The 18,719-nt window shown below is 45.6% G+C and overlaps 1 protein-coding gene across 1 annotated transcript in view; it reads right to left on the bottom strand.

The window, feature by feature from the left end:
• ARL3 (ARF like GTPase 3) overlaps window positions 1–18,719 on the bottom strand; it is a 35,265-nt gene that overhangs the window by 7,317 nt on the left and 9,229 nt on the right. The window contains exons 2-5 of the mRNA XM_048858186.2: window positions 16,349–16,492; window positions 14,830–14,946; window positions 8,908–8,958; window positions 7,608–7,793 (exon numbers count right to left, since the gene is read on the bottom strand). Coding sequence (XP_048714143.1) covers window positions 7,608–7,793; window positions 8,908–8,958; window positions 14,830–14,946; window positions 16,349–16,492 — 498 coding nt within the window. The remainder of the gene's footprint in view (window positions 1–7,607; window positions 7,794–8,907; window positions 8,959–14,829; window positions 14,947–16,348; window positions 16,493–18,719) is intronic.

Raw genomic sequence — 18,719 nt, 5'->3', positions numbered from 1 at the left:
GCCCCTTGTCCTTATGTTTTCTTGCCTGTACGTTCTTGAAATTGACTCTTTATGAAAAGTACCTCATCCCTACAATAACAATTACACCCTTGTGACTAAAATACATAAAGTACAAATAATAACTAACTTTGCACTCTTCTGAAGCAGTATGCTTTGGCATTAGCAGTTATTCTAAGAATGAACATGAATACAGTAGTAATATTCCCTTCCCAAGCAGATATTAAATCTAACGCCATAGATGGGGAGAGAGTTAGAATTCTTCGGATTTTACTGTCTCTATTCATTTACAAACAGCTAGTAAACATCAATAAAAAAGATGCTGAACACTGAACTGCGGGAAAAGTCCATGCACCTTATTGAATAAGTCCCCTCAACCCACAGAGCCCTTGCTACAAATTCATGTTGGCTAAAACGCTGGAGAAACTACACTGCAAAGCATCTCATGGAACGATAGTGACGAGGCTCCTTTCCACATATGGGCAACATATCCTGTGCATGGCAGTCAATGAGGAGGATTATTGCGAGTGGATACTCCTAGCTTTTCTTTTCTGAAGAGTTGGATTCAAATCCTGCATTTTGGTCACAAGAATGAATGAGACTGATGGCCCCTCACACAGAGTATGTCTACACTGCAATCAGTGAACATAAGAACGGCCATTCTGGGTCAGACCAATGGTCCATCTAGCCCAGTATCCTGTCTTCTGACAGTGGCCAACGCCAGGTGCTTCAGAGGGAGTGAACAGAAGAGGCAATCATCGAGTGATCCTGTTGTCCACTCCCAGCTTCTGGCAATCAGACTAGGGATACCCAGAGCATGGGGTTGCATCCCTGCCCAACTTGGCTAATAGCCATTGATGAACTTATCCTCCAGGAACTTATCTAGTTCTTTTTTGAACCCTGCTATAGTTTTGGCCTCAGAACATCCCCTGGCAACGAGTTCTACAGGTTGACTGTGCATTGTGTGAGGAAGTACTTCCTTATGTTTGTTTTAAACCTGATGCCTATTAATTTCATTGGGTGACCACTGGTCATAGAATCATAGAATCATAGAATATCAGGGTTGGAAGGGACCCCTGAAGGTCATCTAGTCCAACCCCCTGCTCGAAGCAGGACCAATTCCCAGTTAAATCATCCCAGCCAGGGCTTTGTCAAGCCTGACCTTAAAAACCTCTAAGGAAGGAGATTCTACCACCTCCCTAGGTAACGCATTCCAGTGTTTCACCACCCTCTTAGTGAAAAAGTTTTTCCTAATATCCAATCTAAACCTCCCCCACTGCAACTTGAGACCATTACTCCTCGTTCTGTCATCTGCTACCATTGAGAACAGTCTAGAGCCATCCTCTTTGGAACCCCCTTTCAGGTAGTTGAAAGCAGCTGTCAAATCCCCCCTCATTCTTCTCTTCTGCAGGCTAAACAATCCCAGCTCCCTCAGCCTCTCCTCATAACTCATGTGTTCTAGACCCCTAATAATTTTTGTTGCCCTTCGCTGGACTCTCTCCAATTTATCCATATCCTTCTTGTAGTGTGGGGCCCAAAACTGGACACAGTACTCCAGATGAGGCCTCACCAATGTCGAATAGAGGGGAACGATCACGTCCCTCGATCTGCTCGCTATGCCCCTACTTATACATCCCAAAATGCCATTGGCCTTCTTGGCAACAAGGGCACACTGCTGACTCATATCCAGCTTCTCGTCCACTGTCACCCCTAGGTCCTTTTCCACAGAACTGCTGCCTAGCCATTCGGTCCCTAGTCTGTAGCGGTGCATTGGATTCTTCCATCCTAAGTGCAGGACCCTGCACTTATCCTTATTGAACCTCATCAGATTTCTTTTGGCCCAATCCTCCAATTTGTCTAGGTCCTTCTGTATCCTATCCCTCCCCTCCAGCGTATCTACCACTCCTCCCAGTTTAGTATCATCTGCAAATTTGCTGAGAGTGCAATCCACACCATCCTCCAGATCATTTATGAAGATATTGAACAAAACCGGCCCCAGGACCGACCCTTGGGGCACTCCACTTGATACCGGCTGCCAACTAGACATGGAGCCATGTTCCTTGTGTTACAAGGACATGGAGACATGGTCCTTGTGTTACATGAAGGAGTAAATAACACTTCCTTATTCATGGTCTCCACACCATTCACAAATTATTAGACCTCTGTCATATCCCCCCATAGTCGTCTCTTTTCCAAGCTGACCAGTCCCAGTCCTTCTAATCTCTCCTCCTATGGAAGCTGTTGCATCCCCCTAATCATTTTTGTTGCCCTTCTCTGAATCTTTTCCATTTCTAATACAGCGGTGTGACTGCAGCCCATGTAGACATACCTTGAACTAGCTACTCCAGTAACAGCAGTGGGCAGCAGCATGGGCTAGTCACTGGAGTACAGAGTGCACACCCAGGGTCCTGGTGCATTGGTATGGCCTGTGCTGCCAGGGCTTCCCTGCTATTGTTATTGGAGCTAGCGAGATTGAAACTAGCTCGGCTATGCTGCAGACACCCCTCTGATTGCAGAGCAGGCATACAGTAAAGCACCATGCAATGTGCCATGACTGGCAGACTCTCTACTCAGGACAGACTGGATGTTGGAATAGTAGCTGGGGTAGCAGGCCAGAGGTGAGCTGTGTTGGCAGATTTGGAGAGAGTTGCTGCAGGCTGGGATTGGCTGACTGCACTCAACTTGTTTTAAATCCCATGCTATCAGCAATTTAGCTACAAGAGCAAAGTAATAAGACCTCAAATACAAGCGAACAAGTCCCTTCCGCCTCTTAGGAACCTTCTGATGTCTGCTCCCATGCGATAAACCAGGGATCAGGCACAGTCACAAACTTCTGACCCCTAAACATGACCTTGAGGGCAATAAGGCTTAATTCCTTCAGGTAAACCTGGGTATGCCATAATCAGTTGGGTCAGGGGAGTTCAAAATTCGCTATCTTGGATGTTTTCAGCATACTCCTTATTTCAAATGTTACTTTTTTCTCTGTCCACGCTGCTAATATCCTGCCCCGGTACCTAAGATTTCCAGGCTGCTGCTTCTATCATCCTGCTACAAGTGGCTACACATTTTTTGCCTAGATGTAAATTTCTTTTTAGACTCCTGTAATCTTGTATTCCTGACACAGTTCTGACAATTCCCTCTCTGCTCCCACATTAAACATCACTAAGCTCTCTGCTCCTAGCTCCGCTGTTCCTTATCCCCTGCAACCCCTGTCTCTGTCCACCGTGGTATAGCTACTGTTATCCAAATGGGTTTTTAATGCAATTTAAAGGTGTGTCTAACTTGGCTAAAATATGGTAAGTCCCTGTGCATACTGGCCTTAAAACAAACTCAGGGCCTATTAATGCAGCACATTCTACTGTCAAAGGCCACTTCATAATACCCCTTGCCTGGGTGGATGGGCCAAACTGTGATATTAACATACTACAATACTAGGGCTCAGCTGAAGAGGGATAGGCACAGGTGGTTCTAGGCCACCTTTCTACCTCCCATAATCCTGGGGCCAAACTGGCCCTGACACAGATTAGAGTAGTTTAAAGGCTGCTCTAACTTCCACAGACTTGTAATGGCATCAAGGGGCCATTACTGCTGTGAGGCTGAGCAGAGCATAATGCGTTCCAGCATTATGCCAATGGAAGATTCCCCCCCACCCGTTTAGGACAGCTTTAAGGACCCTCTGCACCATTCTGAAGAACTTGCCCTTAGCCTTTACAGGGCAGTAGCACAGTTTGGTCCCATCTCAGGGATATTATAAAATGGTCCCATGATGCAGCAAACTGTGCAATGCAGACTGGTCCAAAGGCATGAATCACGTCCAACAAACTTTCAGGATTCTTATTAAGCAGGCCCAACAGGCAGGTAGATAGCAAAATGAAACACATGTGGCTGCCCCTTCCCACCCCATCTCTGTCTACCTGCCATGTTGTAAGATCATGGCACAATGTACATTACTCTCCCACACAGAGTGCAGTTAGATACTTTGTTCTCACAGTGCATCCCCCAGAGCAGGGGTGGCCAACCTGAGCCTGAGAAGGAGCCAGAATTTACCAATGTTCATTGCCAAAGAGCCACTGTAATACGTCAGCAGCCCCCACATCAGCTCCCACCCCCCCTTCCCGTGCCTTCCACCCAGCCCTGCCGATCAGTGCCTCTCCACACCTCCCAATCAGCTGTTTCATGGTGTGCAGGAGGCTGGGGGTGGGAAGGAGCAAGGGCACGGCAGGCTCAGGGGAGGGGGCGGGAAGGGGTGGACTGGGGGCAGGGCCTGTGGCAGAGCCAGGGGTTGAGCAGGGAGCACCCCCCCCCCCCCGGCACATTGGAAAGTTGGCGCCTGTAGCTCCAGCCCCGGAGTCGGTGCCTGTACAAGGAGCCGCAGATTAACTTCTGAAGAGCCGCATGTGGCTGCGGAGCCCCAGGTTGGCCACCCCTGCCCCAGAGCGTCTAACTGCCAACAAATCACTGTTATGAGGCACTGCTTCCCCTGTCCCCTGTTGTCACCAGAACCAATTACCACCTCATACCATATACCATACACAGCCCACTTATTACACTGCTTCTGCTATTCTGCTACGCTGTCAATGGTATATAAACATGAGCTTTCACTTGCCAACCGGGTGAGTCTTTATGCCAGATTGTGAGGCAGAAACCAAATCACTACTGCAGAGAGACAATCCTTCTGCCTTTGCTAGCTCTGAATTACAGACAAAGTAAGGGTCTGCTTCAAATGCACTCAGAGCGTAATGGAAGTCTCTCTTCTTTGAACAATGCCATAGTCTCATGAACAAAATGAACGATGTGTCCACAGCTTCACTAAGGAGAGTGAGGAGGTAATGAAACTCTGTTCTTTGGAAGCGGAAACAAGCTGGTGCTATTGGCAGCCCAGTGGGTGACAGCTTGGTGCAGGGGGCTAACCTGTGGGGGTTCCCTCTAACCCAGTCACTTTTATTCATGGCTTTCCAAGGAAGCTGCTGTGACCTTTCTCAAGTCCCAAAAGGTTAATGTTAAAGGACAAGATGACAACGCAGATTCCCTTCTTAATTAACATTTTTATTAACGAACCTATTTCAAATAATAGTTAAATTCTCTAAATTTATATCATTCTATTAACCATAATCTAATCTCATTAACCTTGAAATCCCCAGTCTTAACTACCCAATTCTATACACCATGGCACTATCAACTAAACTAATTAAATGACCTTCAAACTGGTTCCCCTTCGGTTATTGTCATTATTTATCCTTGCTCATTGTTCTTCCTTGGGGCCCTCACCAAACCTTCCCTATGAACTCAGTTCCTGCACATACTCATTCCAGAGAAACCCCTCTTATCAAAATCCATTGGTACCGTCTCTCAGGTCTAACTGGATACTATGCTCCACTGCCAGCAATGGCAGCAGGCTTGTTCTCTTGCTTTCATTCTAAATACCGGATGCTTCTTGGCTTCCAGCATCTTCATTTATTTTTCTGTCACTAAAGTCAACATTATCTGAGAAGTTCTCAGAGTAGTGCACAGGGATCTAAACTCCCCATATGACAGCACGGTGCAGAGATACTGTAACACAAACCTCATGTGTTTGTCTTAATCCCAACCCCTCCCCACAGTTTGAGGGGGTGGCCCACCTCTGTGGTTTCATGGGACACACCCAAAAGGCAGGATAAATGACTCCTCCCTAGTCTGAGCCAACCGAGATCTAAAATCCTTGCTCTAGTTGTGTTTCCAGAAATGTTTCCTGGCCAAAGCAAGAGCGTCTTGCTGTCTGGTTTGATGGTGTTTATGGCGCCATGGAGGTGAAGTGCTGTCTTCCTATCTAGATATCTATCTGAGGTACTTATGTGGCCTCCATCATTGCAACATTTGAGCACCTCATGATCTTTAATGGATTTCTCCTCACAACACCCCTCTGAGGCAGCGCAGGGCTGTTATTCCCATTGTCCAGAGGGGAAACTGAGGCATGGGGATTTGCCAGTGTCACACAGGAAGTTTGGAGTGGAGCAGAAACTTTAATCTAGGTCTCCCAAGTCCTAGACAAGTGTCCTAAACATTGGACCATCCTTCCTCTCTGAGCTCGTTGGGAATGGGGATGGCTATTCACTCTACAGGCTCTAGGGCAGGTTATGACTTGCCCACCCTCCCACTGGATGATCATTTCTGTAATAAGCTGCCATCTTTTACAGTACCGGAAAATGGGGGTGACAAAGTGAGACATTATCTGGCTCACATCTAAATGCATTTCACTTAGGTTAGGGTGATGAACAAAATATTTAAGTCTGCAGATACTTAATGACTTGGCCTCTGCTATCTGGACATAAGCACAGGAGTGGATTTTACTTCCACGTACTAGGTTGTATTAGACTTTACTAGATACACACAGGTGCACTGCACACATCTGAAGGCACAATGAGAAGAAGCAGACAATAGGAAAGCAGCCATGTAGGTCTAGAAAGACTTGGATCAGCTGGGGAGAGGAGCATTTTTCAGCTAATAGAGGTGAAGCTGATAATCCTCATTTTTCAGCATTTAATTCTTCCACACCCAATCATGTTTACAGCTGTTGAGCCAACACGGCTCCCTCCTGGAGAAATGAGTAGGAGCAACAAAGTGGGTGAGAGCCTGGGGCAGGCGGGTGAGTGGGGAGAGGGAGGAGGTGACATGGGGATGCATGTACACATTTAAAATATAAGCTTGTGTTCCTTTTTGCTTTTTTTCTTCAAGAGTATTTTATGTTTGAATAATAGCCATTGTGGGGCAAAAATCCATTAGGAAACAGCAAGTCCAAGTCACCTACTGAAATAGTATAACATTATAATACCCTGTAACAGCACCACTTCAAAACAGAGATAGGGCTGAAATGTTTCACAAGCTTGGCTACAAATGCAGCGAAGTTTATATATTGGCTAAATAAATAAAAGCTCTTGGAAGGCTACTGTCTGGTATATTTAGGCCTACACTTTGGGTTCTGTAAAGACAGATTTTTTTTTTTTAAATTCTAAGTAAAAGAGTTGAGTTGGAATGTAAACAGCCTCCCACAGTGTTTGCAACCCAAATATTCAAATATTATACTAATGCACGAAAGCGTGAAACCGACTAAACTCAAGTCCCATCTATGTTACAAAAAATTACCGTGTTGTACGACCTGGTATGCTATTACGTGGTAGCACCCAACAAAGTTAAAACCACGTTTCAGTCTTGATTCAGGGACGTGGCTCAGCCTAGTCTACAGAGTTTTAGCCACATCAGGTGCTACCATCATAAGTGGGTCCCACCATCGGGCAGCTCTTTTGTGCTGTAGGCTGGACCAAAGTGAAACTGACCAGCCTCTCTCCATTGTCTGAGCTGAAGCAAAACCCAGCATCAGTGGAAGTAAATTTGATTTTGAAAGTTTTATGCAGTAGTAATCTAAGGAGTTAACAGCACAGGTAAGACAACATGTTTCATGAAATGATTAACCTGACATCATCTCTTTGAAATAAATAAATGCCTTCCTAAAACTTGATTAAGATATTCTGCTTTCTGAGGAGCCCTTGTGATCACTGGCCTCCTTCATAACACCACACAGCCTCTCCTCATTCAGTAAGGTATGTTGGCACAACAAGCCTTCTCTATCACCTCACCTGCACACCTTCTCCTGTGAGGGCTGAACAAGACTGGATCTGCCAGATTCTATCACGGATCGTGTGTAGGTTCAGTCCCTCAGCAATCTCCGAAGCAGGGGCAGCCGTAAGTAAATCTTGCTTGTTAGCAAATATGAGCACAGGGACTCCGCTGAGCTTTTCTTCATCCAAGAGCTCGGCCAGCTCCTATATCATTTAAAAAGGGGGTTATGGGGGGGAGAGAAGCCTTTAACCACCAGAGGATGATCATGTCTCTAATTAGAGTTATATTTAGGGCAAATGTTGGAAGTGAGTGTTCCAGTGAAACCTGGATCCTATTACAAAAAAGCAAGAGAGTATACAATCATCTGTGCTCAGAGTTCAGAAGCAAGTTCTTTCAATTACAGGTTATGTGAGTCTTTAGCTTAGTTTGAAATTAACAGTTGTTTTAAAGGCTACAACTCTGCATTTTGCCAATCCCTGCTCTCTGGAAACCAACACAAAATACATCGAGTTATTGCCCTGACTCATCCTTGAAATCAGGTGGTTCTATCTCTAATATATTTGAACCTCTGCAATGATGCTAGTAACAAGCTTCGATTTTTGATCCAAGTTTTATGAACTGTAACTCGTAAAAGAGAATCTTGTTTCAGAAACAAAAATCTCCCTCCCACAAGGAAGCTGTGCTACCTACTGAAGGAATGCTGAAAGCCAGGCTGGACGATAGGTTTTATTGGCCAGACTTTAGTTTCACTTGCATGACATATTGCAGGGTATTTTGTAAAACATGTGCTTGTTGGGGAGTGGATGGCTCAAGAACCGCTACAGACTGTCCTTGTTTTGGGGGAGGAGGGAGAAGAGATCTTGTACTGCTGTGCAAGAATGAGTTGCATCACGGATCAGATTCTAGGCCAAAAAAGCAATTTACTTGCATTCTGAAAACCAGGATAAAACAGAATTGAGTTACAAAACTTTTTAAATGTTTCTGATCAGACCCAAGAAACGTTCAAGTCAATATTTACAAATTTAAGTGGAAATCATAAGAACATGATTCCTTATGATCTTGTTTTGGCAAGATTCAGAAGGACCTGAAAAGGTTTAGGCTTTAAACATTTGGTTCCATTTTTTTCTGGTAGAGGTGAACCAAGGGTAGCCCCTTCATCAAATTAATAGACAACTAATAATTTATGCTGATGCTGAAAGGAAAGCCCCACTTGAAATGCAAATTTCCACACACAAACAACAAGTATATTCCTAACTTCTGTATGGAAAGGGCATTAATGAACCTTACTTCAGAGAGAGTTGAACATAAGTTACTTACCTGACCCGTTTCTTCAAACCTCTTTCTATCTGCGCTGTCAATGACATAGATCTACAAAGGAAACAGGCGAAGGAGTTACTTTATTTGGAATACATTGAAGGATGTAGTAGCCTGTATAAAACTGAATTGAATCCAGTTCCCAATAGCAATCCTTATCATTTACACAGGCACAAACATTTATGTAAAGTGCTGTACAAACAGTAACTACCCCACCCCACACCCCAGAAGGTAGGCAACTATCCCTATTTTACAGATGGGGAGAAAAGGGTCGTGGACTGGTCAAGGTCAGAGAGGGGGTTGCTGGCAGGGCTGGGATCAGAACAAAGGAGTCTCCTGCCTCCCAGCTCTGTGCTCAGTACAGTAAATCAGGCTGCCTCCCAGTGGTAATGTGTCCACATAAACCACTACTGACTGTGTTGACAGTGAAGAAATGGACTGAATTGGTCATGGAGATTGAATTTCCTTCCAGGGCAGGGCTAAGACCATTGGACAGGGGGCAGCGTGAGAGGAGCTTGCACTTCTACTGTTTGTTTTATGGAGATGTGGGTCAGTTCGGCATCTTTCACCAGCACTGAATTAGTTAGTTTCCTTCCTTGGCAGACTAAGAACTTGTTTTTGAACACTCTGGGGGTAAATGCAAGTGGCATAACCTGTGGAAGAGGTTTTAGCTCCACACAGTCTTTCAGGCTCCTTGAAGTTCTCGCTAGATATGCATTTAGTAAAGCCAGCTGCTCCCATCCCTCTGAACTATGCCCCTGTTCATCGCTAATGTGGTTGAAACAGTTCAGTTGTTTAAAACAATAGACAGGCCTAAATCAATGTGGAGCCTTAGTGTTTGCATATCATGTAACACAGGAAGGATTACACTGACCAAAATCAACCTTCCCCAAACAGTAACTTGCTAAGGACAGTTGAAAAGAAACTCCACAATGGTTCAGGTACTGGTAGATGTGTGTATGTGTGACATGAGAGTCGGGGTCCCCAGCTGACTGAGGGGCCTGGCAACGAAACATGGGGCCTTTCATTTCCAGGTCATTGATATGAATCCATCCCTGACCAGGAGTGACTGCAAGTTGCGGACTGCTGTTCAGTGGAATGAGTGTCAGTCTGGTTCTTAGGGGATCGGTGTCCATAATTCCCCCCATCACACCACAAATGGCACCCTTGCTTGCAGTGTCAGACAGAGACTCCATGCTTCCAGGACAATGTGGACTGAATATCAGGGGAAAAAAATTCCTAACAGCAAAATTGATTAAACTGTAGAACAGTCTCCAAACATAAGAACATAAGAGCAGCCATACTAGGTCAGACCAAAGGTCCATCTAGCCCAGCATCCTGTCTTCTGGACGTGGCCAATGCCAGGTGCCCCAGAGGGAATGAACAGAACAGGGAATCATCAAGTGATCCATCCCCTGTTGCCCATTCCCAGCTTCTGGCAGACAGAGGCTAGGGACACCACCCCTGCCCATCCTAGCTAATAGCCATTGATGGACCTATCCTCCATGAACTTATCCAGTTCTTTTCTGAACCCTGTTATAGTCTTGACCTTCACAACCGCCTCTGGCAAAGAGTTCCACAGGTTGATGATGTGTTGTGTGAAGAAATACTTCCTTTTGTTTGTTTTAAACCTGCCGCCTATTAATTTCATTGGGTGACCCCTAGTTCTTGTGTTACAAAAAGGAGTAAATAACACTTCCTTGTTCACTTTCTCCACACCAGTCATGATTTTATAGACCTCTATCATATCTTCTCTAAATCGTCTCTTTTCCAAGCTGAACAGTCCCAGTCTTATTAATCTCTCCTCATATGAAAGGTGTTCCAAACCCCTAATCATTTTTGTTTCCCTTTTCTGTACCTTTTCCAATTCCAATATATCTTTTTTGAGATGGGGCGACCACATCTGCAAGCAGTATTCAAGATGTAGGCGTACCAGGGATTTATATAGGGGCAATATGATATTTTCTGTCTTATTATCTATTCCTTTCTTAATGATTCCCAACATTCTGTTTGTTCTTTTTGACTGGGAAAGGCTGGAGTTAGTAGGAACTTAATATGCTGTGAGGAAAACTCGTATGCTTGCCAGGGGAAGAGGTAACTGGTGACCTCATGCATTTTTTCCTCTACTTACTGTGGTTTCATGATCCTTACAAATCAGAGCTGATGCACACTGGTGGAGGACAGCATATGCATAGGAAGTTTACAATGCCGCTGCCCATACTATACTGGTCCATGCTCAGTAGACGAGCTGAGGGATCTGGTGTCATTTCAACATCTTTCCTAAGCACTAAATGAAACATTATAAACTATAGTAAATAGCTATTTAAAATGTCATTAAGTGCTTTCCTCAGTGAGGATGCCATATCTTATCTACTGTTGGAAAACTTGTTAAAATTACAAAGAAGGAATATCAACAGCTGCCTCCTCTAGGGTGAAATGCTATCTGTTTAGCTACTGCGCACAGGAACACTACATAACTGTTTAGGACAGGAAGTGAGGACCACCATATCCAGCCAAAAGTGAGGTAGTTATGGGACAGAACATAATTCTTCAAACTGAAATTTGGTTAGGGCACTGGGGCTGACACCTCTGCTCTTGAAGAAAGTGTCATGGGATGTGTAGTGAGGATGACTGGTCAGCTACTGAGCCTTACATCTCACCTGAAAGATGACCTCTCCAGTACCAGAGTCCCCAGCTCACACTGCTGGGGCATTAGTTCAGCGCTCACAAGGAGTGCCCCCGAACACTCACCAATCCTTTCTCTAGCAGCCACTGGCTTTTCTTTGGGGGGTCTCCTATCAGCGCTTAACTTGCAAGATCTAACTAGATTACAGTTTGCGGTGACAGGGCTGCAGGCAATCCTCCAGTGCACAGCACAATGCCAACCAGCGCAGCACATGTAAAGTGCCTACTTCCAAAGCAGAAAGCCACATGCAAAATCGCTGCAGGTGTGTGTCTGAATATGCAATCATCCAAACAGACCGCACCTTATTTGACTGGGTTAAGCTTCCAAATATCACAGGTGTGTAGAGCTGGAGTATCTCCCATTCACACACACCTGCACTGATTTGAATGTGCAATCACTTCATGGTTTTCAAACATCTTTGGAGGGTCCTCTCCCTTTGTGCAATGCAAATCTGAATGGAGCTGAGGCAGGAGTCTTGCGATTGCACCTTATCTTGGCCCCAGAGTTCCTGCATTGCAAAGCCCATCTGAACTGGTTACTGCAGGGGTAGCATGGGCTCGGTGGCACAACTCGAGTTTAAATTATCTTTGTAAATGCTGTACCAGCACGAACAGAGTGTAAGAAAAACACTCACCTGCATTTCACGTGCTTTCTAAAAAAACAATGGGCCAATATCAAGTCTGGTGGAAACGCGTCGCAATTTCCATGCAAACGGTGGTGGAAATGGGTCAGGAAGTGACTGCTACCAGCCGTTGTACAACGCCTACCTTCCCGTCCACCAGTGCTGAAACCGGTCCTTTTCCTCACTGCCCATTTCCTTACTCTTTCTACAAAACAGGGTTTTCCTGTTGTATTGAGTAGGCTGGGGGAGAGAGGAGGGGTACTTTCCGCTCCTCCGGGCTTAGAATTAGCCTTTATTTTCCCACCTCCCCTCCCTTGCAGTAAATGTAATGGGAATGTGGCGGTTTAATTGCTGCTACAAGCTTGGCAAGGAAGAACTGGGAGTCACATGGCCTGCAATATACCCATGGAGACGCATCTTCATATATCTTCAATATACCCATGGAGACAGATCTTCACCATGCACGGACTTCAAGTGTCTGCTGTAGCAGTCAAAGGCTCCCTGGCTGCTGCTTTGCAGTGCTGACTTCTGCCTACTTGCATAGTGCTTGCCCACCATACACAGCACCATAGATAATCCCTGACGGAGCAGTCGTGATTATTTTATGGCCGCCCTGTGTTTTGTGCCTTGATAGCCTACACAGGAGCTCGCTGACTAAGCTGGCTCTGCTGTATTTGAAAGCCCGTAATGGAGAAGGGACCTCCCCCTCTTCAGCCTTGTTAAGCCTTGGTCGCTCTCTCACAGCTCCCTCCTTGTAAGGTCTCACCCTTGTGCTAGATGTCTTTTTATGTTCACCTTGGCCCCCTCTCTGTAGGCCCATACTCTACCCCTGTTACAGTGATGCTGAGTAGCCCAGCCATTTGGTATTTGTTGTGTATTTTATTGTGCAGCGCCTTGGTGAAAGGCAGCATGTTTAGTGATTAGAGCATGGCACACTGCAGGAGATTAAGAGCCAGTTCTTGGCTCTGATATTGACTTTTAATTATTATTTTGTACTGAGGTAGCACCACTGCTAAGAGCCGCAGCATTGACCAAGACCTCACTGTGCTAGCTGCTGTGTGAACATATAAGAAGATCGATTGTAAACTCTTTGGGACTAAGTAATGTAAGACTTTCTACGTGTTCACAGTCAGGTCACAGTCCACCTGTGCCTCAGTTTCCCCCATCTGTAAAACAATGTGATAGCAACAACTTACTGTTCAGATGAGCTTAGCTGGTTGGGAGTGTGGGTTAGAGCTTGGGCCCTGCTTTAACTCAGGCTGGAACTCACCCACTTTGCAAATGAGGATGCAGACTAAGTCACTCAAGTGCTGACAGCTCTCCAGTGCCTTTCCACAAATACCCAGGCCAGAGGACAGACAAGTTCTCTCGCAATTGATGCAACCAACTGGGAAAGAATCCTAGGGCGTCTCAACACGAAACCATGGGACTCACTCCCAGGCACACACAGATGAATGCAGAAACAATGAGGACGCAGTAACGCAGTTCGAGCTCTGCAGTGCGGATGCTCACACCCAGGCAAGGCTAACCCAGGTGCTCATACCTGGGTGCCAATCACCTGGAAAACTGTGTTGTGTAGATATAGCCTCAGCGATCTAAGCATTGGGTTTGGATTTCCTAAACTTAGTGGCAACACAGGTTCTGTTGTTGGCTGAGACAATTCAGCTTTTAAATCTTCCATGGGGGTTAACTTGAGTGACATACAGCTGGGCCGTGTCTGTCAGATGTACCTCAAGATCAAAGGCCCTTGCTGATCTGTACAGACTCTTCAGAATGTAGCTCACGAAAGCTTATGCTCTAATAAATTGGTTAGTCTCTAAGGTGCCACAAGTCCTCCTGTTTTTTTTACAGAATCTGTAGAACTTTTGGTAAGAGTGGGGGATTTGCCCAATATCCCTGGCCAATATTCCTCCTCTTCCCCCACTGTGCAGGCTTGTGGGTGCCAGCTGGCTGCCACCCTGCCCTTAGAAGTGGCTGCATTTTGTATGTATTCTGTACAGTGCTCTAAGACACAATGTGTTGCATCCTGTAACTGTAAAGGCCCTACATTATAATTAAGCATTTAGTTAAGGTTTTCACGTTCAGAGTTTTACAAACATTAACCTTCAAATAGGTATGGAAGGATAGTCTTGTAATTAAAGATAGCATTATCTTTCTGCCTCTCTTCCACAGACTTTCCTGGCTGGCCTCGGGCAAGTCATTTAACTGTTTGGTGCCTCAGTTTCCCCATCTGTAAAAGGAGGATAATACTGAACCTACCTCACTATTTGTAGCTTAATTCATTAGTACCCGTAAAATGCCTTAAGATTCTCCAATGTACACTGCTACAGATGTGCAAAGTATCATGTTAACATTATGCCATTAATACCAGAGAGACTTGTAATTGAGCATGTATAGGAGTGATCAGCACAACGTGCTGGAAAAGTCAAAAATAAATGTGAAATGTTTCTGCCAATTCCCCCATTTTTCACCATGTGTCCAGTCTTGCCAATGGGTTCGGAATGATTAATGTTATGACAACAATGGCATTACTCAGAATTAGGGTGTTTAGCACTGCCTGTCTTTCTGCCTGGAAAGCCACTGCATTAACAAGCACTCAGCTGTGGCCAATACTTACAAGAACATCAGTGTTTTCAAAGTAGTTCCTCCAGTACGGCCTGATCTTCCTCTGTCCACCAATGTCCCACACGTTCAGCTTAAAACCTTGAGACTGTACACTTTTAATGTTAAAGCCCTGTAATGAGCATAAGTAAAACCACACACTGAATCTCAGGATCATATTCATGAGAGCGTACCATTAGCAGCTTATATATCACATTGCTGAAAAGCATGGCAAGATAGGGCCGTGTTGCTGTTCAGATGGATCAGCTGCGGGAGAGGTGAAGAGGAAAGAGAACAGCAGCCTTATGCATGTCAGCTTGCATATGTTCCTGGATCAAGGGCTGACACTGTCATGGCTACAGAGACATATGTTGCTGTTAATGTCTTTGGAGTGCTCAGAAGGGTGGATACAACAAGAGGTGAGAGAGAGATGCCGATAAGGAAAAAAACAGAGGGCACTGTCAGAAGCAGGCTTAAGCCTGTGAAAACTGAGTACACAGTACAGTCTAACCCAAAGCCAGAGGACTAAGCTTCATTCGACACAACACTAGTGCTCAGCTTAAAAGAACAGCTGCATATCTGAAGGGTCTGTTTCATCAACTAAAGCTCCAACTGAAAGGGTGTTCAACTGGAAAAACAGGATGTGCTGTGGCCTGGCAACGTGCTGCCACATGACCCAGGGGATCAGAGCTTGGAATCTGAGCGTGGGCTTTTGCTCTGGGATGTCGGGGGCTGGGAATGCTGCGAGGCAGGGCACTCTGCTTCTAGGGGAGCTGGGGAGAAGAGCACCTTGCGTAGCTCTCTAGCAGCCTCCTCTGGTCAAGTCAGGAGTGGTGCTGATGGCATTTTGGACTGGAGGGACACAATTGCCCCAATGGGGAGCCTTGAAGCGGGGGAGTAAAAACCAACAGCTAAGGATGACATGATCTGTGGGATTCTGGGAATGCCCAGGGGGAAAGCGGCAAGGAGCATAGAGAGAAACGTACAAGTTGTTCTTTGTTTGTTAAAACAAATCTGATTTCTGTTACACCCGGGTAAATCCCAAGTAATTCCACTGAACTCTATGGAGCTAGTCCAGATACACACCAACATGCCTGAGGTCAGAATCTGGCTCAAAGGGTGCAAAACTTATGCTCTCCAGCTATACACGCATTTGGGGCTGGCTCCCTTTCTGGAGTTGAAAACACACCAATATAATGATAATATCCATAGAATCATAGAATATCAGGGTTGGAAGGGACCTCAGGAGGGACCAATCCCCAACTAAATCATCCCAGCCAGGACTTTGTCAAGCCTTACCTTAAAAATATCTAAGGAAGGAGATTCCACCACCTCCCTAGGTGTTTCACCACCCTCCTACTGAAAAAGTTTTTCCTAATATCCAACCTAAACCTCCCCCACTGTTCTAATTTAGTTTTGTGTGCAGTCTTTAGCATTTCATAGGCATAGCTTGTACCTGAAATATGGTTAACATGGCATGTGGGATGGAAACAGAACACACAGCAGCCTGCAGGCCCAGGAAGAGCCTTTCTTACCTGTGTCGGTGTGATGTGGCTGATGTCTTCAGATGCCAGCTGTTTCAGGAGCGTGGTCTTGCCTGCATTATCCAGTCCCAGGAGGAGGATTCTCACCTCCTGGTCTGGTGCACTCTTCAGTTTGCGCAGAATTGACAGTAAACCCTGCAGCAGCCAGGAAATCCGAGATGTTATTTCCCATGCTGAAACTTTTTCCCCTTCCACAGCCTTGCCCTCCTCCCTCTGCTTCATGATACATGGCAGCAGATCCCACCACCAGCGCAAACAGGATCTGAGGACTTGCCCCACCCTTTCATTCTTCCATTTCTCCACTTCTGTTCTCTCAGTGCCTCACTCCCACATGCAGCATCACCTTCGGTCTAGAAGCACACAACTGCCACTAATATCACTCAGCATGCCAGCTGATGGAGGCCATTCAAAGGGCTGTGTTGTCCAACTCAACTCCTATAGCCTATTCAGTATTCACTGTGCCAGAGAGCATATCCCAAGGATGAGGTACATTAATGAGCTGCAGTCAAGCCACCAGGTGATCTGTATTATTTTTACCACCAACAAAACCCCATTAATCTAAATCTCCCTCTTTCTAGGTTACTATGTGCTCTGTCATAACTCCCTTACCCAGTAACACCCCTGATTATCCAAAACCCCATTTACTGGTCCTCTAAAACATGCTGGGCAAATGAAACGTTCAGGTTTCTGAGGATGTAGCAGCTAACAAAAGTATCTCAGATCACTGTGCCTCATGGCTAAGAAAACTTCAAACATTAGCCAGGCTCAGCCCCTCGAGCTGACAGTATTATTCGGGATTAGGAAACGGAATCGGCACGTCGGTTTATTTACAATGCAAACCACTAGAAAATAACGGAGCTCGTGGGATCCAAGTTACCCAGGAAAGAATTTTCCGTAGTATCTGGCTGGTGAATCTTGCCCATATGCTCAGAGTTTAGCTGATCGCCATATTTGGGGTCGGGAAGGAATTTTCCTCCAGGGCAGACTGAAGAGGCCCTGGAGGTTTTTCGCCTTCCTTTGTAGCATGGGGCCCAGGTCACTTGCTGGAGGATTCTCTGCTCCTTGAAGTCTTTAAACCACGATTTGAGGACTTCAATAGTTAAGACATAGGTGAGAGGTTTTTCGCAGGAGTGGGTGGGTGAAATTCTGTGGTCTGCGTTGTGCTGGAGGTCAGACTAGATGATCATAATGGTCCCTTCTGACCTTAGTATCTATGAATCTATGAACACAACATAAACCTTTGCTGGTGCCAATGATCAGACACCTGCACTGCTATGAAATAACGGTCAGCAGAAGAGCATTCTAGGTGCTGGCATATAACTGAGGACCACCACTTACCCTGCTTTGATTCAGAACCCTTCTGACAAGCACAGACACACAATAGAGAGGCAATGCAGCAAGTAGATGGGGCAACAAATGGTGAGTCAAGAGCTCTGCCACGGATTTGCTAGGTGACCTCAGGCAAGTCACTTAATCACTCAGTGCCTCTCTGTCCCCTCCCAAACCCTTTCTTCGTCTTGCCTGTTTAGAATGTAAGCTCTTCCAGGCAGGGACTAGCTCTTACCATGTGTTTGTATGGCACCAATCACAACAGAGCCCCAGTGGGAATCTTGCTATCACACCTAATTAGAATCATCCTCCTCTCTGGAATGTGTCTGTGAAGGAAAATCCTCTTCATCCCTTTTGGGTCATCTCGTTTTCAGTCCAGTCTCTACTGGTCAGGTGTTCCCATAAAAAAAGCTACCATAAGAGGCATTGATTGGCAGCCATATGTGCTCTGTGCTGAGACCAATAGGACCTGGAGCCAGGAACTCACACTTCAAATCCCAGCTCAGACCCAGAGGCCCTCCGGGCACATCACTGAACCTTAGTTTTGGAAATGGGGGTAATGATATTTTCCGATCTCATGATGATGGTATGAGGATGAATTAGTTATAGGTTGTAAAGTGCTCTGTAGATGGGAAGAGTTCCAAGTTCTAAATATTTTTGTTGAGGCCATGGAGACTGCTCCTGAAGATGGCTCCCTCTAGATCAGGGTTGAGACACATTGGCTAAGGGCAATGGGAAACTTGTCCTGGTATTAGAGGAACAGCCGTGTTAGTCTGTATTCGCAAAAAGAAAAGGAGTACTTGTGGCACCTTAGAGACTAACCAATTTATTTGAGCATGAGCTTTCGTGAGCTACAGCTCACTTCATCGGATGCATACCGTGGAAACTGCAGCAGACTTTATATACACACAGAGAATATGAAACAATACCTCCTCCCACCCCACTGTCCTGCTGGTAATAGCTTATCTAAAGTGATCAACAGGTGGGCCATTTCCAGCACAAATCCAGGTTTTCTCACCCTCCACCCCCCCAC

The sequence above is a fragment of the Caretta caretta genome, chromosome 7 (assembly GCF_965140235.1).
Source record: "Caretta caretta isolate rCarCar2 chromosome 7, rCarCar1.hap1, whole genome shotgun sequence".
Classification (NCBI taxonomy): domain Eukaryota; kingdom Metazoa; phylum Chordata; order Testudines; family Cheloniidae; genus Caretta; species Caretta caretta.
Note: the sequence above shows the minus strand (reverse complement) of the source record. Positions and strands in the feature narration are given on the sequence as shown.